Source organism: Sus scrofa, chromosome 15 (genome assembly GCF_000003025.6).
Source record: "Sus scrofa isolate TJ Tabasco breed Duroc chromosome 15, Sscrofa11.1, whole genome shotgun sequence".
Taxonomy (NCBI): Eukaryota; Metazoa; Chordata; class Mammalia; order Artiodactyla; family Suidae; genus Sus; species Sus scrofa.
This window is the reverse complement of record NC_010457.5, coordinates 84,711,013-84,733,711: the sequence shown is the minus strand read 5'-3', so window position 1 is coordinate 84,733,711 and position 22,699 is coordinate 84,711,013. Positions and strand designations below refer to the sequence as shown.

The following is a 22,699-nucleotide window of genomic DNA, read 5'->3' as shown; positions in this document are numbered from 1 at the left end:
CAGCACCTAGAAGAAAACCCAGCAAGTACATCTTAATTGCTTTCTTAAATTGGCAACTAAGAGAAACCTCTTCTAAGTTTCAGACAGTTACTAGAGTTTCTCTATCAGCTGGTCAGAAAACATCTACAGAAGCTTGATTTAAAAAAAAAAAAAAAAAAAAAAAAACCAGCAACAACAAACTCTACATATACTTTGGTTTTTAAAGACCAAGCATTTGTGATTACAAGTTCCTGGTTGCCAGGCTGAAGAGTCCAGTGGACCTGTGAAATGTTTATGACTTTTAAGAGTGGATGTGATGAAGGAGGAAAGAGGGGGATGCCAGCACATAGGGGTGGCATTGTTTCGAACATGACGGAGCTCAGGGAACACCTAATAAGAGACCGTGACATGTGCATTCTGAAGCATTGGTTTTGAGGTGGCAGAGGCACTAGTAAATCCTTGTCACATTGTTGGGGTAATGAAGACCCTACCAGGGAAGGTGCAAAGGGCATGTGTCAGTTTTGTTCTCAACTGCAGGAAGTTGAAGCCACTTGGGGCTTAAAAGTTTTTGCATACTTTATGTCAAGCATTTTGGCCATTTATTTGTACAGATGACACACATCTTAAGGTTAAAGAAGGCATCTATGATTTTATTTCCTATGGAAATGTCCTGCAAAAATCCCTGAAGCATTATGCCTAGATTTAGACCTCAAGAATTCAGTGTTTAATGAAGGGGATCCAGCAAAAAAGCTGGTGCCCACCAGCCGATAACTTTCAAGACCCCCCCCCAGGCTTACCTGAATGTCTTTTCTGCCCTTTTGTAAGAAGCATGGATGAGAAGTCCTGTTTAATTTCACTTAATTGCTTTGAAGAATTTTATGTTAACATGAAAATTTGTAACAGAAAAGCAGCACTGGACATTGAGCAAAATGATTCACTCTAGAAGCATTGAATGCAAAGTGTTCTGACCAAGACAGATTCCCCAGGGTTCTTAAAACTTGGTCTCACATAAACAGGGCCTCTGCTGATTCCCTTGACCTCTATCTATTTTCAAAGGCAATGACTGGTCTCGGAAAGAAGCCTGAAGCAAAAGTAGCAAAAATTGATAATTTACATGTGATTTTATGATGCTTTGAGTAACTGCAGATTTTAGCAGTGAGGGAAAAGAGGCAAAATTACTATTTTTAAAAAAGTTGACTTTGGAGTCATTGTCATCTCTCAGTGGTTAACGAATCTGACTAGCATCCATGAGGATGAAGGTTTGATCCCTGGCCTCACTCAGTGGTTTAAGGATCCAGGGTTGCCGTGAGCTGTGGTGTAGGTCACAGACATGGCTTGGATCCTGCATTTTTGTGGCTCTGGCATAGGCCAGCAGCTCTAACTTGACCCCTAGCCTGTGAACCTCCATATGTTGTGGGTGTGGCCCTAAAAAGAAAAAAAAAAAAGGTTAATTTCTCTTTTCCTGAGATATGAAATACTTTTTAGAGTAGGGTGAGGAAGAATGGGTATAGACAAAATGATAAAGAATCATAGGTAAATTGGCAGTAAGAAAAAAAAGCCTCTAAAATTATACTGGAAACTCTTATTTTAACTGAACTGTTTTTCTAAAAATGTTCCCTCCACCCTCCCTCCCTGTTTCCCTTAATTCACTGCTGTTCCATATAAAATAAACCCAACCCCAAGCTATTCGAAGTGGAAAGTCCATCTTCAAGGAATAGAAGTGCCTTGTCTGACCTATATGGGCTTCTCGTTTCCAATCTCAGGGCACTAATGATCTGGAATAAACACATGGTTTTCTCATTTCTCTTCAACCATTCACCCAGTCACATGCACATGCCTGATGGTAGTTCCTCTTGTTTAACTGACTGTTGATTCTTAGAAAAGCAAGTCCTTAAGAAATGCAATGATGCATTATATCTTAGAGCAGTGAAAGGGTCCTGAGTGTGGAAAACATTGACTATTCAAATGGCAGTTGTCAGATATCTAATTTCACTGACAGTGTTGTCCATACTTTGCTAAATATTCAACCACAAAATTTGGAAGATATTACATTTTAACTTTGAAATAAGCTAAACAAATCTTGATCTGCTATTTATTCTTTCTGATTAAGAAGGTCCATGTAAAGACACTAATCGGCCTGAGTTGAACATATGGAACCTTTACCTCTTGGTGAAGCTTGCCCCCTACTAGTTCAAGTCACTATTTTTAGAGAATTCAGTTTTCTAAGTCAGAGAATGTAAAATTTTGAATTGTTCTATAATTTTGTACTATTAGAATAGTAATAGTCTATTGCATAATAATAGTCTATGGTGTATGTTCCTCATTTGGGAGGTTTTAATTTAAATCCAATATGCTAAGAGAAAAGAATTTATGCTAAGAGGAAAAAAAAAAAAAAGAAAAGGCAGGGCATGGATTTATGTTAGACCTGTTCTATTTCAGTTTATATAAGGCCTACCTCTGTGGAAAGAATAAAGTGTTCACAGTATAACTGGAAATTAAAAAAAGAAAAAAGGAGAAGGGTGAAAGGGAAGGAACAAGAGGAACTAAAAGTGCATTTTATTTCATTTTTATTTTTAGTGTGGCAAATGGGTACAACTTCAATTGGCTGAATCACAGCCCAATCTTCTAGAAATTGGACGTAATCAAGATGAAACCAAAAAACTTCTTCATGATCATGAACTTCTTTTGGCCAAACTCAAGGTAAGATGTTAAGATGTGAAGCAGATAAAAATACTTGTTTCTTATGCTTCCTTTTGATTTCTTTGATGTCACTGGCCTATGGCCATTTTAACATAGATAATGGAAAAACACTATAGTTATTTATGAGCAAACACCAGCATTGGAGAGGTGTACCGAGTTTTTTTTTTTTTTTTTTTTTTAACATTCCTCAATGTGGTAGAAAATATGGACTGATAATATTTTTGCCATAGATAAATAAGTACTTTTTTCCCCCTGGCTCCTTCAGTGAAAAAAAAGAAATTCCATCATTTTTCCATTTCATTCAACATACTGTCAAATTACAACAGTTCCAATTTTTCTATTGTTAATAATATTTTTGTTGCTAGCAAAAATAATGTAGAGGCTTTCCCTCTCTTAAGCTATTAAAAATATCTGGTTTTATATTTACTATTAAGAGTTCTGGAGTTCCCGTTATGGCACAGCAGAAACGAATCTGACTAGAACCATGAGGTTGTGGGTTCTATCCCTGGCCTTGCTCAGTGGGTTAAGGTGTGGTGTTGCCGTGAGCTGTGGTATAGGTCACAGATGTGGCTCAGATCCCGAGTTGCTGTGGCTCTGGTGTAGGCCAGCAGCTGTAGCTCTGATTAGACCCTAGCCTGGGAACTTCCATATGCCATGGTGTGGCCCTAAAAAGCAAAATAAATAAATACATAAATAAAATAGAAAAAAAAAGTATTCTTAAAACCGAAGAATACTTTTAGTAAATTCAGAGTTATAGCATATAATGCTGTAGTTATTAAGAATCTAAAAACAACTTGGCTTTGAGATTGCCAGATAAGGTATCTAATCAGGTACAGGAATGTAATTTGGGAGCCCAACACAAAGGAAAAATGTGGGGCTTCCTGTTCAAAAAGCAGGAAAAAGCTTTTTCTTGGCCCTTCACGGTGTTCTTCTTACCTCCTTCAGGCATGGGGATCTACATGGGGTGAGTGCAGCCCCTCACAGGTGCTGGGCCTCAGCCCTGGCCCAGTGCACAGGGTGTGGGCCAGGCCAGTCTTCCAAGCTGTGCCCTGACCTCTGCCAGGGCAGATGGCAGAGGTCACTGAGCAGGGACGGGGAGCAGACAGGATAGCAGAATCTCTCCTCTTTCCTCGGGAGGCAGGACCACATGCGAGATGAGGCTCCCATCTCCCAACATTTCCTCTGTTGTCCCACTGGACTTCACTTATAAAACACATTCAAAGATAAATTGTTAAGAACTTCAAGATGGTGACAGGTAAAGCACTAAACCCCAAGTGGTTTCCCCTTCTGAGAATGGAGCTATGTGCCACAGCCAATGCTGTGAGTAATAACCCTCAGAGGCAAATGAATGTCATCACTAAGATCAAAGAGGTTTGATTCAGAAGCCTGCAAAGACTAGATGTTCTGTGGCTTTAGTACTTTAATATTACTGTCATCTTTGAACATCTAGGTTGGAATTTACACTTGCTTCCTAGATTTAGAAGCAGATTCGATCTGCATCCGATGTGTCATACCAGCAGTGGCTTTCTGATTGGACAGTAATCAAAGTAAGTGGGTAAATCAGGCTGAAAAGTCAAAGAAAGAATTATAACTGAGGCCGGGGGGCTGTGAGAATCCAGAATTTATTCTCCTGTGTAGACAACTCTGTGCTCTCGGTTATCTTTCAAGGTAGAAATCCCTGGCCACCAGGAACTTCTTCATGTATCTTAAAAAAAAAAAAAACATGATGATGTGAGCAGTCATAGAACCAGGAATCAAAATATCTCTATTTCAGCACTAATTATGCCACTAACTCGTAATTTGGCTAACAACTCAATGTCTTAGCGCTACAGAAAAAGCTCAATTTTAGCACTTGTGGAAACCCAGTGCTTTCTCACAATCCTGCCTGTCACCAGAGGTTTACTTTCTCAGCCCTTCCAATATGCACTTGTCAACTGTTTCTGAAGTTAACCTGGATTTGAAACTTCATCCCTTCCCCAGGTCCCACTAACAGCTGGCAACACATTCAGGGCCACTGGTGAACTATGGTTGATGGGAAATGCATAGCAGTCTGGGTCTCAAAGGCAACCTCTTTCTCCCTGAACCTATTCCTGTCCAGCCCCACAACTCTGGGGAGAATTCTTTATGTAGCAGAGCAGTTGATCTGCTCTTAACAAGTATGCGCTATTTGCACACCTAAAATCCTACACGTGCTCAGCTGCAAAAGCGCTTTATGTTTTACAGGCTCCAGCTTCAGAAGTTGCTTGTGCTTCTCAGTTGTAAGGTCTTGTCCTTTTATGCCAGTCTTCCTGCTATGGGCTAGCCTCCTAGGCCTTTTATTTATAAAAATGGGAAAATATGAATCAAAGGTTCCTTTCTATAGTGGATCTTGCCATAATGGGCAATGGAATCTTGGGACCATTCTCCCTCTCTGCATGTGGGTCTGAGAATGTGAAGTTACAAGTAAAAAGGACTTTGGCTTTCACATAGGCCTCCAGGCAGGACCTCTTTATGTCCATCTCCTGTATCTTCCTTCACCACCCATCCTACCAAACCAGCCACCGACCCTCAAGAGATTTTAAGTAGTAGCTTCATCTTCCAATACTATTGGCTTAAAAATCAAGGAGTCTGAAGTCAGTTTCAGATTTTCTGTCAGGAGACTTTTTTAAATGAGAAAAATGTGAATTCTGTATTGCAGATCACTAATTTATCAGTTTACTAGTTATTATGCTGTTGGGGTAAATACACTCTTAACTGTAGCAGAAAGTTGTTGTGCCAAGTTAGTTTTAATATGAGCTTTTTGAATGATAGGGACATTAGTAGTTCAATAAGCCAATAATGTTTAATATTTAATATTCATTCCAGTTCTTTTCCTAGGCACAGGGCCCTGGGATTTGTTCTAATTATAAAATGGAATGTACTCTTACAAGTGTTGGGAGGCTGTAGGAATACTCTGCTGAGTCTACTCTGCTTTAGACAAAGCATTTTAGCCTCTCTGGTCTCAGGTTCTTTGTGTGAAAAATTATGATAATAACAGAGACCCTTAAATACCTAAAAAGGAAATCTTGGGGAGGAACACAATGATTTATGGAAGTGCCTGCTGCCTTTAAAAGAAAAAGTGGTGTAACTGTTCCATTAAGAATTAATATATCAGAGAAATTTGGATGTTTAATTTGATAGAAAAGCTGTTTTCTGCCTTCCATTGAAAATTATCTCAAACCCTAATAATTTAGACTGAAGGGAAAATTCTGAAAACAGAATTTTTATGAGTGTTTCTAATGTTGGTAATGTCTATACCCCAGAGATCTTATTTTCCTTTCAGCAATGTACTCAACTATTCCAGTGGAACGTCCAGAGAAAAAAATATTTCCCTGTTTTCAGTGGGGAAAACATTATCATGTGGAAAAGCATTCATTCCCTGAAAGCATCTAGATTCCCAAATCATACTTGATTCTTTCTTTCTTTTTAGGGCCACAGCCATGGCATATGGAAGTTCCCTAACTAGGGGTCGAATTGGAATTGGAACTTTAGCCACTGGCCTATGCCACAGCCACAGCAACAAGGGATCTGAGCCACATCTGTGACCTACATCACAGCTCACAACAATGCCAGATCCCCGACCCCCTGAGCAAGGCCAGGGATCAAACCCAGATCCTCATGGATACTAGTCAGATTCGTTTCTGCTGTGCTGCAATGGAAACTCCCATACTTGATTATTTTTCATGAGAAAAAAAAAATTCAAGAAAGGGGATAGGGAGATGTAAGCAGGTAAAGAAGCACTGTCTGTGCCACTGTCAGTACTGTGTCCTCAGGTGGTTCAGGAAAAGAGGAGCTGGAAATTCCGTAGAGATGTTGCTGAGGGCATTCGTCCCCTCAGCATCTGTCTTCCAAGCAACTACATTGCTATTGTCCAAAAGAATTAGGACTGTAAGAACCAAGAAAATCTCTAGACCGTGGTTCCTATATTTGTAAGTAAATGATATTAGCCTTCAGTGAAGAATGGCACTCTAGAGTATAAAATACTAAAAAATGTCATCTCTGATTTACTCATAAATCTATTGGCTCCCTGATTCTGACTAAATTTCTGACTCAGTGAATGTTTATTTCTGTCCTGTTTCTGTTTACTTAAAAATGAATAGAATATATTATTAGTAAAGTTTAAAGTCTTACTAAAATGTATTCTTTAAAGAAGGAATAGTGGGATTTTCTGTGAGCAGAAGTACTTACTATGAATGCATTATGTAAAAATTTTTATTATGGTAAAATATATATTATAAATTTGCAATTTCAACCAATTTTTTTGTCTGTTTTTGTCTATTTTAGGGCCATAACCGCAGCATATGAAGGTTCCCAGGCTAGGGGTCTAATTGGAGCTGGTGCTGCCAGCCTATGCCAGAGCCACAGCAATGCCAGATTCAAGCCTCGTCTTCGACCTTCACCACAGCTCACACCAATGCTGGATCTTTAACCCACTGAGTGAGGCCAGGGATCGAACCCACAACCTCATGGTTCCTATTTGGATTCATTTCCACTGAGCCACGACAGGAACTCCTCAACCATTTTTAAATGTACAATTCAGCGGCATTAATTTCATTCACAGTGTTGTTCAACCATCACAAGTATCAATTTCCCCAAATTTTTCAACACTCCAAATAGGAACTCTGTATCTATTAAGCAATGACTCCCACTCTCCCTTTTCTGATACTGCTAATCTACTTTCCACCCTTATGAATTCATGTAAATGGAATTATATAATATTTGTCCTTGTGTTGTCTGGCTTATTTCACTCAGCATGCTGTTTTCAACATTCATCTATGTTGTCACCGGTATTAGAACTTCATTCCTTCTTATGAATGAATAATACTGAAATACATAGATATGCCACATTGCACATTTGTCCATGGACAATAGGGTTTTCAGCTATTTTCAGCTATTGTGAATAATGCTACAGTGAACACTGGTTTACACATATCTGTTAGAATACATGTTTTCAGTTATTTTGGGTGTATATCTAGGAGTGGACTTGCCAGGTCATAGGGCATTTTTTCTTCTTTTTCTTTTCCCCTTTTTTTTTTTTTTTTTTTTTTTTTTTTTTTTTTAGGGCCGCACCTGTGGTATATGGAGGTTCCCAGGCTAGAGGTCAAATTGGAGCTATAGTTGCTGGCCACAGCCACAGGAATGCAGGATCTGAGCCGCATCTTCCACCTACATCGCAGCTCACGGCAACACCTGATCCTTAACGCACTAAGTGAGATCAAACCTGCAACTTCATTGTTCCTAATCAGATTTGTTTCCGCTGTGCCATGAAGGGAACTCCCATAGGGCATTTTTCTTCTAACTCTTTAAGGAAACACCAAAATGTTTTTCATAGTAGCTGTACCATATTACATTCCCACCAACAACACACAAGTGTTCCAATTTCTCCATATCTTTGCTAAACATGTTATTTTTTCTCTCTCTCTCACTCTGTGTGTGCTTGTGTGTGTGTGTGCGTTGTGTTTAATGATAGCTATTCTATTATATGTGAAGTGGTGTCTCGTGGTGTTGATTTGTAGTTCTCTAATAACTAATGAAGTTTAAAATCTTTTCTTATACCTACTGGACAATTGTCTATCTTCTTTGGAGAAATTTCTATTCAAGTGTTCTGCTCATTTTTTGTCCTTTTTTGGCAGCCCCACAGGCATATAGAGTTCCCTGGCTAGAGATCAGATCTGAGCCGCAGTTGCGACCAACTCTGCAGGAGCTGCTATGTGGGATCCTTTAACCTACTGTGCCAGGCTAGGGATTGAACCCATCCTGCAGCTGCAGAGATGCCATTGATCCCATTGTCTTGGAGTTCCCATTGTGGCTCAGCAGGTTAAGAACCCGACTAGTGTCCTTGAGGATGAATGTTCGATCCCTGGCCTTGCTTAGTTAGTTAAGATCTGGCTTTGTCACAAGCTGTGGTGTGTGTTGCAGGCATGGTTTGGATCCCATGTTGCCATGGCTTGTGGCATAGGCCAGTGGCTGCAGCTCGGGATTTAGCCCCTAGCCTGGCAACCTCCGTATACCACAGGTGCGGCCATAAAAAGCCAAAAAAAAAAAAAATTGTCTTAAAATGGAATACTCTTTCAGTCTCAGGCAAGATGGAATAAGCACCCTCCATCCTGTCTCCACTAAGTGCAGCTACAAACCTTGGCAGAATGTGTGTACATTGAGGATGCTGAAAAGGAGGGACTAGCAAGGAGATTAGGGGAAAAGATCAGATTTCTGAAGACCACCAAGCCAGCAGTGTTTTTTCTCTCTTCAGGATTACCCAGCTTAGATTCAAAGCAAGTTGACACTGAAGTATGCATCAGATATGGACAGAAAAATTCCAAAAAAGTCTTCTCTTTCAGGTCTGAGCACTAGAACGAGGACTTCTGTGAGTAGGACAGATACTCCGCCCCAGCCTGGGCAGTCTCTCCAAAGGCAGCAGTGATGGTGAGGGTGGAGGCAGCCAGGCGGTGCCTAAATCTCTGAAAGTGGGGTCCTGTCTCTGACCAGAGGAACCATGGTCCCTGAATTTGCCTTAAATTTACATTTTTTTTTCCTCTCTCTGTTGTCCCCACTGCTTTGTCTCATAGACACAGTGATGGGAGGGAAACCAAAGCCCCAGGTTTCAGGCCAGAGCACCAGTATGAGGGCTTCTGTGGCACAAATTTTAGGCACTGGGTCAACCAATGAAATGAGAAGACAAAGAAGGTGAGAGAAGTTTCACATTTCAGCTCCATAACTCATGCATATAATCATATGGCTGTATGATTTTCTTAAAGAAATCCTAATTACTCTGTCAGTAAGAGGGAACTCTAAAGAACCATGAGCTGTCAGATTCATTTTCATAGGACATGTTTTTTTTTTTTTTTACTTTAAGTTTCAGCTCAAAATATATCCCAAGTTGTTACATAATTGGAACTAGAGAGACCCAAACCACTGAAGGCTATTGCTGACTGCCTTCTGGGAGCCTGAGATTCTTTGGTTCAGTGATCCCATAGGCTATTAAACTTTTATCAATGTGTTGGAAATAAAATGCTTTGCTTGTGTGTTATACTTCTTAGAGCAGCAATAAATAGAAATATAAAATGTGAACCACAAATGCAATTGCATAGGTAATTTTATTTATTTTTCCAGTTGAGACTTAATTAGCTTACATCACCGTATAAATTTAAGGCATATAGAATGATGGTTTGATTTACGTGTGTTGTAAGATGATCACCACAATAGATTCAGCTAACCTCCATCTGCTCATACAATTTTTAAAAAAGAAAGAAGAAAAGGAAAAAGGAAAAAAAATTCTCCTCGTGATGGGAACTCCTAGGATTTACTCTTTTATCACCTTTCCCCAATATCAGACAGCAGTGTTAGCTGTATACATCGTGTTGTACATTACGTCCCTGGTACTAATTTATTCTTATAACTGGAAGTTTGTAGTTTTGATCACCTTTCTCCAGTTCCCCCTCTCCACACCTTCTGCCTGAAACTACCAATCTGTTTTCTATATCCATGAGCTCAATTTTTTTGTTTGTTTTGTTTTTAGATTCCACATATAGGTGATAACATACAGTATTTGTCTTTCTCTGTCTGACTTATTTCACTTAGCATAATAACTTCAAGGATCATTCATGTTGCAAATGGTAGGATTCACTCATTTTTGTGGCTGAATAATATTCCATTGCATGTATATACCACAACTTTATCTAGTCGTCTACCTATGGACACTTACGTTGCTTCTATGTCTTGCCTATTGTAAATAATGCTGTTATGAACATGGGGGTACATATATCTTTTGAGATACCATTTTCATTTCCTTTGGGTATATTCATAGAAATGTATCATTTGGTAGTTCTATTTTCAACATTTTGAGAATCTTCTATACTAATTTACATAGTAGCTGGACCAATTTACAATCCCACCAACAGTGCATGAAGATTCCTTTATTTCTACATCCACGCCAGCAGTTACCTATTCTTTTTTTTTTTAATGATGGTCATTCTATCAGGTGTGAGGTGATATCTCATTGTGTTTTAATTTGTGTTTCCCTAATGAGTAGTGATGTTGAGAATCTTTTAATATATATCTATTGGCCTTTCATATGTCTAATTCGGAGAACTGTCTATTCAGGTCATTTGCACATTTTTAAATTGGGCTATTTGATTTCTTTGTTATTGATTATGAGTTCTTTATGTATTTTGGATATTAACCCCATATCAGAAATATTATTTGAAAATATCTTCTTATTCTATATGTTGCCTTTTTATTTTGTTGATGGTTTCCTTTATTGTGTAGCAGCTTTTTAGTTTGATGTAGTTCCACTTTCTTATGTTTAAGGTTACTGCTTATGCTTTTATTTATTTATCTTTTTTTTGTATTTTTATTTCTTTGGGCCACTCCCACGGCATATGGAGGTTCCCAGGCTAGGGGTTTAATCGGAGCTGTAGCCGCCGGCCTACGCCAGAGCCACAGCAATGAGGGATCCGAGCCGCGTCTGCAACCTACACCACAGCTCACGGCAACGCCAGATCCTTAACCCACTGAGCAAGGGCAGGGACTGAACCCGCAACCTCATGGTTCCTAGTCGGATTTGTTAACCACTGCGCCACAACAGGAACTCCTAAGGTTACTGCTTATGCTTTAGAGGTCATATTCAAAAAATTATTGCCAAGACTCATGTCAAGGGGTTTTGTTCCCATGTTTTCTTCTAGGAGTTTCATGGTTTCAAATCTTACATTTAAGCCTCCATCCCTTTTCAGTTACTTTTTGTAAGTAGTGTAAGACATAGGTCCGGTTTCATTCTTTTATATGTAAATATCCAACTATCCGAGGATGATTTATTGAACATATATGTAATTGTGAATTTTCTAATAGCCACATGTAGATTTTAGAGCATCAGACCTTAGATTTAGAAAGAGGTAAACCCTTTTTGACCATGTAGTCAACATTCAAGATTGTGCTGGATACCTTGGTCTGCCTGTGAGTATCAGTCCAGCCCCTATCTGCTTTTCTCTTTTCTAGGAGATATTAAAACAACATTGTAACTCAACTCTACTTAAAATTTTTTTAATTAAAAAGAAAGATAAATATCTCAAATCAACAATCTAAGTTTTTAACCTTAAGGAACTAGTAAAATAAGCAAATTAAAACTGAAGCAAGCAGAATGAGGCAAAAAATAAAGCTAAGAGCAGAAATTAATGAAACTGAAAACAGAAAAGCAATGGAGACGTGAATGGTTCTTAAAAAAAAAAAAAGTCCATAAAATTGATAAGCCTTTAGCCAGACTGAGAAATGTAAAAAGAGAGAAAACAAAAACAACCAGCATTAGGCATGAAAAATGGAGCATGATTATACACCCCCACAGACATTAAAAATGTAATGTGGGGAGTTCCATTGTGGCTCAGCAAGTTAAGAACCCAACTAGTATCCATGAGGATATAGGTATAATTCCTGGCATCACTCAGTGGATTAAGGACTAGACATTTCTGTGTGCTGTGGTGTAGGGCAGCAGCTAGAGCTCAGATTCGACCCCTAGCCTGGGAACTTCCATATGCTGTGAGTATGGCCCTAAAAAAAAAAAAAGTGGGAATACTGTAAACAACTCTATGCACATAAATTCAGCAAAATAGATGAAGTGGATCAATTGTTTAAAAGCCATAGCTTACCAAAACTCACCCAACAATAAAAGTTTTGAGAAAGTGAAATTAATATAGTAATATATTTAATTGAATCATTATATCTAAATTATTCTCAATTAACATGTAATCATTATGAAGACTGTTAATGGAAAATTTTAATTTATTCTATTAAATCTTCAAACTCCAGTATGTATATTATACTTACAGCACATCACAATTTGAACTAGCCATAATTCACATGGCTAATGCTACCATATTGGATAACGAAGATTTAGAGACTAAAGAAGACTAAATCTTCTGGGAGTAAAAATATTTTGCTAATTTTTTTAGCTTAGGAGAAGTCTACTTTTAACAAGCCAAGGTATGGAGAATCTGAAAAGGATCATTACGAGATGAAATTTCTTTCAGGGACAATAAATGATGGAAAAATAGGCCAAAATAGTTCTAATAATATTTTTAAAGGTGATTAATAAATCAGTGTTATTAGGTACTTTCACAGGTATAGAAATATTTTTTCCTGATGTAATATTAAAAAAATAGTGTAAATGCATTTGTGCATGTGTTTCAAGTATTGAAATTGATTTGACTTGAAATAGTAATTTATTTAAAGCAGATTAATTACATTAACATTTGAAACAATGAAAACTTTGTATTAATCCAGTTTGAAAGGCTGACAGTCGAAGGCAGTAATTAAATGGTGAATGTCTGGTTGTAAGTTCTAGAAGCATCATTGCACATTGCAGTAATATTTTTTTATATGTAATTAGTTTGTTGTTCATTATTCATCCATTACTCAGATATTGCTCAGTGGATTTCTTCCAGTTTTCTAGCCTAGTAATGCTAATAACATGGGAGGCCAGATGCAGTTTAGATTCTAAAAATAGCTGTAAGGATTCTGTTGGTATGCCTTGGTTAATTTTACTTAATGTTGGTTAACAGATCATTAAAGAGTGTGTATTTTTTCACTTGAGTGATGAATATAGAGCAAGAATATGCTTTTCATTAGTGTATTTGTAAAGCTTAGACTAACAAAGAATTTTTCTTGTATTGCTTAATTCATTTGTAAATATTTTACTTAAGACTAGTTTTTCATTATGGTTGTAAGTGATTGCCCAAGTTCTAAACAAAAGAGGGCATGCAAGTGTTATGAAAAAAATGTGATCTCTAATAACTTGAGTGGTCTACCAATTTTTATTGTCATTTAGTGTTTTGTGCTTGGAGAAGGACATACACAGTCTACATGTGGTCGCTTATATAAATGAGATTGAAATCTCTGGGAAACCCTGCATTTCAGATCTCAGCCAGCCACCTGGAAAAAGTATTGGATAATTCATCAAGATTAGGAGGACAAATAATTTTAAAATCTGGATTTTCTTTTTTTCCCCAAGAATTAAAAAGTTTTCCACATTACCTTAGACAACTGGCCTGCAAAAAAGTTCACTAAGTAAACACAGAAATACCAAACAATATTTTCAATCCTGAAATTCCCAATTTGGTCAATTCATTAGTCATTCTGAGAGAGGACTTCAATAACTCAGGTTTATACTTGAGCTAGCTATAATTGCTAATAGGATTTCGACATAGTTACCAGAATTTTCATCCTTAACTTAGGGACCCAATATATAGCTATAGGATGTCTTCTGTGTAACAGCTCAGAATTGGATACACAAAGGGTTATGGGCATAAAACATTTACAAAAGGAAGACAACTTCCAGAGTGGGGGAAAAGTCCATGATAACCTCAAACCTTAAAATGTATAGCATGTAAACCACAACAACAAAAAAATAGAGGTCCTCCTGATATTATCACATAATTGTCAAAGGGGTGCCATTTTTAATTGGAATGTTCTTTCCCTTTGACACATTGGAGGTTACTGAGATTTGCTAGAGTAGTTTCAGGAGAGCAGTGATACTGGACACCAAGTCATGGTTGTTTAATGAATGAACAAAGGAGAAGAAAAGAATCAGAGATAGCAAGAGTAGCCCATTCTGTAACACCTTGAAGCAAGAAGCTGATACTGATTGAGAGACACAATGTTATTAAAATAAGAGAGACCAGTGTTATGGGAGATGAGCAGCTTTCACTTAAGTTTTGGAGTGTGAGAATTAGTGAAGAGTTTGTCTACTATGAATCTGAATTTTTATGAACTACAGTGGGGAAGTTTGGAAGAAAAGGGATCAGTGAGAGGGTTATAAAGAGGACAGATAAGCAGAGAGCCTTACACAAGTGACAATGGGCAAGAGGTGTGGGAAGCAGCTTTCAGTTTCCAAATGATTACGTAGAACTGGTATTTATGGTGAACTGGGTGAGAAGTCTGGGACCCTGACTTAACGCTCCAGTGTTTTCAGTCTGATGGCTATTTCCCGTCCCAGAACTGAGGCAGTTCAAGAAGCCAATGGGTGTTCCAGCTATGGCGCAACAGGATTGGAAGCATCTCTGCTGAACCAGGAGGCAAGTTTGATCTTTGGTCAGGCACAGTGGGTTGAAGGATCTGGCATTGCCACAGCTGCAGTGTAGGACTTGGATCTGATCCCCTGGACGAGGAACTTCATATGCCATGGGGTGTCTAAAAAAGGAAAAGAAAAAAAAAAAAAAAAGCCAATGGAAGGGAATAATATGAGAATGAACAGTCTTCCATGCAGGGCAGTCAGAGGTAAGCAGGTCTATATAGGGAGTTCTCATCCTGACTGGCATAAGAATTACCTAGGAGGTTTAAAAAAAAAAAAAGGGGCATATGGCCCATATGCCCAGGCCCCAAACCCCAAGTCAAGAGAATGCTGGGATACTTGTACATTTTTAAAAGATTTTGCAGTGTTTCTGATGTACAATGAGGAATAAGAAACTCTGACCCAAACTAGAAGAAAGAACTACCATCAAACAACATTAAAATGCTTGAACAGAGGTGCAACCAGTGGAATTGGGAAAGGACCATGAAAGGTTAGAGGTGAAAGTAATCAGGGTCCCATAACAGAGTTTGGGCAAAAGCTACTTTCAAGACAGCATTGGGTAGTGTAGGAAGCAGCAGCGTGTTTGGGGAATTGGCCATGAGATTTGACAGTGATGCATTATTATTGCTCTCTGAAACCTGTCTGGAATGCTCCCCGTTCATGCTCCTGACCACATCCTCCTCTGAGTCCCCCTCTGTGACATGTAGCCTGCCTCCCTCTACTATAATATCTCTTTCATGAACCCATCTATATTTCATTCTGGTTGTCTTCATTATTCCATAAAAATGTTTCCTTCTAGGGCCTAGCGCTGTGTGTGGGTTATATAGTCAATAAATGTTTGTAGAATGAATGAATAAATGAATGAGTGAGTGAATGAATACATGTATCCATCACATAATTTCAGGAACCATTCCTCTCTGTGTAGTAGAAAAAGAAACGTGTAAAAAAGGACTGTAGTAAAGAAACAAAATAGCGATGATTTAATAGTATTCCTATACCTTGCACTTCTTGCTTACAACAGTTCTGAGGGTTTTAAGAAGACTTAATTATTAATGTACAGAACATTTGGGCTTCTAAGAGAACATGGTGGAACTGATGAATTATTCATACTATTAGTTTTTCTGACTTGTGTCATCATTCTTCTTTTAACTGAGCTGGAGGACACGTTTCCGAGTGAATTATTGATATCCCTATTTTGGAATGCTAAGCTCCCCTCCTCTGGGAAGCATTCCCTGGGCTCCAGCCCCACCTTGCGCTCATTTCTCTCCTTTGGTTCCCATAGGGCTTCTCAAGAGGCACGTCTTCACATAAGTACAGTCTCACACTCTAATATGGTACTTATTCAAATGTGGCCTATGTACTGTGTTTAAAGTTATGATTTACGAGCATTTACACTAGAATCATCTTGGGTACCTGCTAAAGGGAGCTACCTAGAGTCCTGTGTGATAAGACTGGATAGGGCATGGGCAGGCCACGCTTGCCACCTGCAGCTCTCATGGGCTCTTCCTCATCAGTTGGTGGAGCTTTTAACATTGGTTTGCTAAGGTTTTGTTGTTGTTGTTGTTGTTGTTGTTGTTTTTCTTTTCATGACTATACGGATGTATGTATTTCTTCTAAGAGTGTATGTGTGTATGCACGTATTTCTTCCCTCTGGGCAGAGATTGTGTCAGCACATTTTAAGTTATTATCTGGATTATTTTGGTCTGAATTAGTTGCAAAACTTTTGGAGCCTAAATTATGACATCCATATAGACATAATACAGTGGAATTTTGTTGAGTGCTTACAATGTATAAACTACTTTATGAAATTTAATATTTAAATTAAATTTCATATTTAATATCAAGTATTAATAAATATTTTAAATATACTAATTGTTTTACCCTTAAAATAATTGTGAGAGGTAAATTTTATGAGAGGCAATAATACCTTGTAGTTGACCGTGTAAGTTCTGCCTGCCTAGATATGCATCCCAATATTGATGCTTAAATGTGTAACTCTGGGACAGTTACTGTGTAACTCTTAGGTCAGTTTCTTCACTTGTAAAATGGGGCACTAATAGTGCCTGCCTCCTAAGGTGTGTGTGAGGATTCAATGAGTTAAAACATTTAAAGAATTTAGAATAGGGCTTTACAATATAGTAAGTGTTGAATGATTATCAGATAATATTATTTTTAATCTCCATTTTATAAGCAAGGGAAGTAATGAACACACAAGCCATTTGCCATATAGCTAGGAAGCAGTGAAGCTGGGATACCACTTCAGCAGTGTGCCTCTGTGCCATGTCTGCACTTATGCTGTAACCATTAGCGGGAGTTTAAAATCCTATGCATTTGAGAGTTATAACGATGTCACTCTTCAACTGACGAAAAAGGAGCACTCAGTGATTTCTTATCAATGTTACAGTCGTGGATCTTACAGGATTTGCAGGAGTCTAGTCATGGTAGCATCAGGATGGCTCTGCTCTGCTGGGCTAGACTCTCCGTCTGCTGCATTCCTAGCTCTGTGCTGGGCATTGTGTGGGGGGAGGAGACATGAAAGAAATGTAAGAGACATCCTTGGCCTCCGGAAATTCATAATGTATAATAACATAGTGGGAAATGACCCTGGGAGACCCATGAAGCAATTAAATAACAGTGAAAGCACAACATCAAGGCAGTGGATGATTAATTAAGTCCCCAGATGAAAGCTGATGGTAGTGAAAGTACTATAGGCAAGTTCAGGGGAAAAGAGAAATTAATTTAGTGGGAGTAGTTTCATGGAGAATGTAGAATTTAAGGTCGACCTTGAAATATGCGGCTTTGGGATAATGGGTATGAGAAGTTCTGTTTCTGGGGCAGGCAGGAGAGGTAATTCTTTAAGACAGAAGCCTCTGTCTCTTTCCTCTCCTTTGGCTTCATCCTGTGAACAAATGTTAGTTTTATATTTGTATTTATTTATCCTTATGTTTGGTACAAAAACTTCCCAATGTTCTAGCTTTCATCAAGTCTTAGGGAATGTGTCATTCTCTTTGTTGTTATTTCGGTTTTTTATTCAAGCATGGTGGAGTTCAAGTTCTTCAGTAAAACACACAGTGGTACTCTTGATAAGCCGCCAGGACTCTGTTTTTTCAGTCACGTAAAAAGCTACATGACTGAAAGGGGGAAAGGTAAAATCAAAACAAATCCAAGGGTACAGACATCCTTCAAACAAGAGAAAGCACCGCTAATAATCTAATCCATGGACCTGTAGATTATTTCTAATTACGTTATTCATTTCACAGAGCAGACATGGAAGTGTCATTTATATGCAAATACTCAAGAAGGAAAAATTAAGCAAATGTGTTTATGAAAAATAATGCTGTAGAGCTCTTTGGGTGGATTTAAAATCTGTTTTAAATAATGCCTTTATTGGGTCTGTACAAAAGAAATCTTTTTTTGTACAAAAATTGTTTTGCAGTAAATCAACGAAAAGAAAATATCTGATTCTATTTAATTATAAGGGGACAAAGTTGTAACTCTGAAAGAAAAAGTTTGTTCTGGCACTTCCTTTCTGAGCAGATTTTATAGTAAAATGGGCCTTTTATGGGCCTTTAATCAGGCTCTGGCTTGAAAAATGACCATTAAAAAAAGTCTGCTTTTTTTTTTTTAATCCAAATTGACTAATTCAGTACAATGTCAGAATTTTCCAAGTTACTTTTCTTAATTTTGTCTCTTTCTGTCACAGCTTATGTTACTGACCTTTTCCAGTGACAGCAGAACCAGCTGATGTTTTACTAACTTGGTTTTAGCACAGGAACAACTGAAAGTTAAAGAGTTGCCCCAAGAATTCTTAACTGGATGAAAGCTGGGGTTAGTTTCAGTTAAAGGCTATTTCCACCCAGGACAACTGTGGCCCTCAGGGTTTTCAGCAGCTGTTAGCTGCAGCTTCTGTTTCAAACTGAAAGCCAAGCAGACATCTAGTTCTGTTATTTGTGTGCCAGTTTAGACTAGCGGCAGCCCTTACAAATGGGGTAGGATAAGAAAACTGTCAAACTGGTGTGTGCAGCTTGGTTTTTACAGCTGGAATTAGGTGTGGCGTGTTCATTTCTCTTACATCAGAAAATATTTTAAACCAAAAATCCATTTTGCTTCCATATTGTATGTCTAAACTAAACATTAAATTTAATAACTATGGTTTACAGAGGAGGGTATAACCTATGTTGATAGTGAAATAAAGGCATTAACTGCCTATAAAAGGAAGCATGTGATTTACAAAACATTTACTATCTTACCAGTATCTTACATTTTGGTAACCATTTGTCATGATGAGGATGCTAACAGTTTCTACCCCTTATAAAACACTGAATAGTGGCCGGGCACTGTGCTCGACATTTTCCATGCATCATCTCATTTTGTCTTTATGACAATATTATGAGGAAAGCACACTGCCTCTGGTAGGCACCAATCTGATCTCAGAGAGGTTTGATGACTTGCTCAGGGTGGATAACTGACTGAACTGGGACTCCCACTCTGATTAAAATCCAATTTGTCATGATCTTTCCACTATGCTCTATCCTGAGGCATCCTGGCATAAGCTGAGCACTCAAGCTTCATCCTATCTAGAAGTGTACACTTGACTGGAGGGAAAGTGCCAGCACATCAGAGCCAACAATGAAAATGTCTTGGTCCCCGATGGGGCAGGGTAACTAAGTCTCATCCAGTGCCAACTTGGAGGATTCTGGAGTGCAGATCCTTAAGATCCACGTGAAGGCAGTGTCGATCATACTCACCTACAGGGATAAGGGCAAAACCTGGTAAAATTATATTTTTAGATTTTTAGTTTTAAAGCCCCTCTTATAGTTGAATAGGAGAAAAAATACACCCTCGGAGTTCCCGTCGTGGCGCAGTGGTTAAGGAATCTGACTAGGAACCATGAGGTTGCGGGTTCGGTCCCTGCCCTTGCTCAGTGGGTTAACGATCCGGCGTTGCCGTGAGCTGTGGTGTAGGTTGCAGACGCGGCTTGGATCCCGCGTTGCTGTGGCTCTGGCGTAGGCTGGTGGCTACAGCTCTGATTCAACCCCTAGCCTGGGAACCTCCATATGCCGCGGAAGCGGCCCAAGAAATAGCAACAACAACAAAAGACAAAAGACAAAAAAAAAAAAAAAAAAAAAAAACCCTCTAATGAGAAAAACAAATGCTTTCTATAAAATTCTTTAGATTCTATGTAATAGTAATATCTTTATTATTACAATTAAGCTATTATAATTATATACTTATAATTTTATTATAATATTATGACAGTATTATAATGAAGTTACTTATTGATTAATCAGAATTTTTTTCTTCTTCTCCTATACAGTTCCTTCACTTGGACTAAGTATATGTTCATTCTCCCTTTTCTCCTTTATTCACTTTATTCTACCATCCTGGCTTGTAAGAAGCCCAAATTGTCTGTTCCCTGTATTCCACCTCCCTATGTCCATGTACATTCTGTCAGTCCTTGTGACTTTTATTTTCCAGAATATTTATCCTATTTACCTTCCTGATCCCTAGAATAAAAGGGACTGGATTCACTACCCCTCATCATGGAAAGAAAATGGAAAGGCTTCCTTAGATATTGCAGAAGCATATGTTGTGTCCACCAAAAGGAAACTGGAAAGACTAGTCCTATTCCTAGAGCACAGCCCTCCTCAAAGCCTTTTCCAACTTGTTTTCCCATTTGTCCCCACACTGTGCCTGAAAGTTATGGGGACCTTTTATTGTTAGCCATGTATGTGGACAGAGAGATGAATAGTTTAAATAACATGACTAGATGGCCAACAGGGAAATTAGAAATCATGTTATTGATACATCTGAATTAAACTTTTTATTCTTTAAGGTAAATTGACACATTTTAATGCATTTTTACACTTAGATATCACAAGGTAGGATATCATGAATTGTAATATACAGTATAAGAAACACTTTCAGAAAAACCTCAGCATTTGACCCTCAACCATCCTATGATGAAATGGAATAATAGTAGGTTTATTTAATGAAGGGAAAGACTGAGACAGAAAGTTACATGGATTGTTCTGGGTTTTTAGCTTCTAACTGGTGTTTATTCCACTCTATTACACTCTTGTAAAATTTGAGGAGCTTGAAAAGGCCCTCTTACACAAGGAAATTTCTTTAATAAGCCTACCATAACACCTGAAATTATGTTATTATAGAACCATTCATTTCTTTAAATTTAAGTATTATGTCCCCAGATATAAAGCATAAGGCCATGATTATAAGAAATAGTTCTAGCATAGCTGGATATCATCTTTGATAGTTGAAAAACAAGGAAACTAAAATTAACCAGAATTTTTAAAAATAAAAGTATTACTGGTTTACAATGTTGTGCCAATTCCTGCTGTACAGCAAGGTTAGCAGTCATACATATATAGACATTCTTTTCCTCATATTATCTATCATCATGTTCTGTCTCAAGAGACTAGATATAGTTCTCTGTACTGTGCTATACAGTAGGACCTCATTGTCCATCCATGCTAAATGTAGTAGTGTGCATCTACTAACCCCACATGCCTAGTTCATCCCACTCCCTCCCCCTCCCCTTAGCAACCACAAGTCTGTTCTCTATGTCTGTGAATCTGTTTCTTTTTTTAGATGGGTTCATTTGTGCCATATTTTAGATTCCACATATAAGTGCTATCATATGGTATTTCTCTGTCTTTTTCTTACTCACTTCATTTAGTATGAGAGTATCTAGTTGTATCCATGTTGCTGCAAATGGCATTACTTCTTTCTTTTTTACGGCTGAGGAGTATTCCATTGTATTTATGTACCACGTATTAATCCATTCATCTGTCGATGGACATTTAGGTTGTTTCCATGTCTTCGCTATTGTGCGCTATTGTGAACAGTGCAGTGATAAACATATGGGTGCATGAATCTTTTTTTTTGTTTGTTTGTTTGTTTTTTTAGGGCTACACCTGTGACACATGGAGTTTCCTAGGCTAGGGGTCGAATGGGAACTGTAGCTGCTGGCCTATGCCACAGCCAAAGAAATGCCAGATGCCCACAGTGTCTGTAACCTACACCACAGCTCATGCAAGGCCGGATCCTTAACTCTCTGAGGAAGGCCAGGGATGGAACCCGTATCCTCATGGATACTAGTCAGACTTGTTTCCACTGAGCTGTGATGGGAACTCCTGCATGTATCTTTTTGAATTGTATTTTTGTCCAGATATATGACCAGAAGTGAGATTGCTGGATCATGTAGTAGTTCTATATTTAGTTTTCTGAGAAATCTCTATACTGTTTTCCATAGTGGTTATACCAATTTACATTCTCACCAACAGTGTAGGAGGGTTCCCTTTTCTTCACACCCTCTTCTAGAATTTGTTATTTACAGACTAATTCTGACCAGTGTAAGATAGTAGCTCATTATAGTTTTTTTTTTTTTTTTTTTTTTATTTTCCCACTGTACAGCAAGGGGGTCAGGTTATCCTTACAGGTATACATTGCAATTACAGTTTTTCCCCCACCCTTTCTTCTGTTGCAACATGAGTATCTAGACATAGTTCTCAATGCTATTCAGCAGGATCTCCTTGTAAATCTATTCTAGGTTGTGTCTGATAAGCCCAAGCTCCCGATCCCTCCCACTCCCTCCCCCTCCCATCAGGCAACCACAAGTCTCTTCTCCAAGTCCATGATTTTCTTTTCTGAGGAGATGTTCATTTGTACTGGATATGAGATTCCAGTTATAAGTGATATCATATGGTATTTGCCTTTGTCTTTCTGGCTCATTTCACTCAGTATGAGATTCTCTAGTTCCATCCATGTTGCTGCAAATGGCATTATGTCATCCTTTTTTATGGCTGAGTAGTATTCCATTGTGTATATATACCACATCTTCCGAATCCAATCATCTGTCGATGGACATTTGGATTGTTTCCATGTCCTGGCTATTGTGAATAGTGCTGCAATGAACATGCGGGTGCA

At 38.3% G+C, this 22,699-nt stretch overlaps 1 protein-coding gene across 1 annotated transcript in view; it reads left to right on the top strand.

Moving 5' to 3' along the window:
- The window catches only part of CCDC141 (coiled-coil domain containing 141), a 210,572-nt gene that overhangs the window by 11,585 nt on the left and 176,288 nt on the right, over positions 1 to 22,699 (top strand). Inside the window, 1 exon segment of the mRNA XM_021075317.1 lies at positions 2,557 to 2,679. Within this exon segment, the coding sequence (XP_020930976.1) occupies positions 2,557 to 2,679 (123 nt within the window).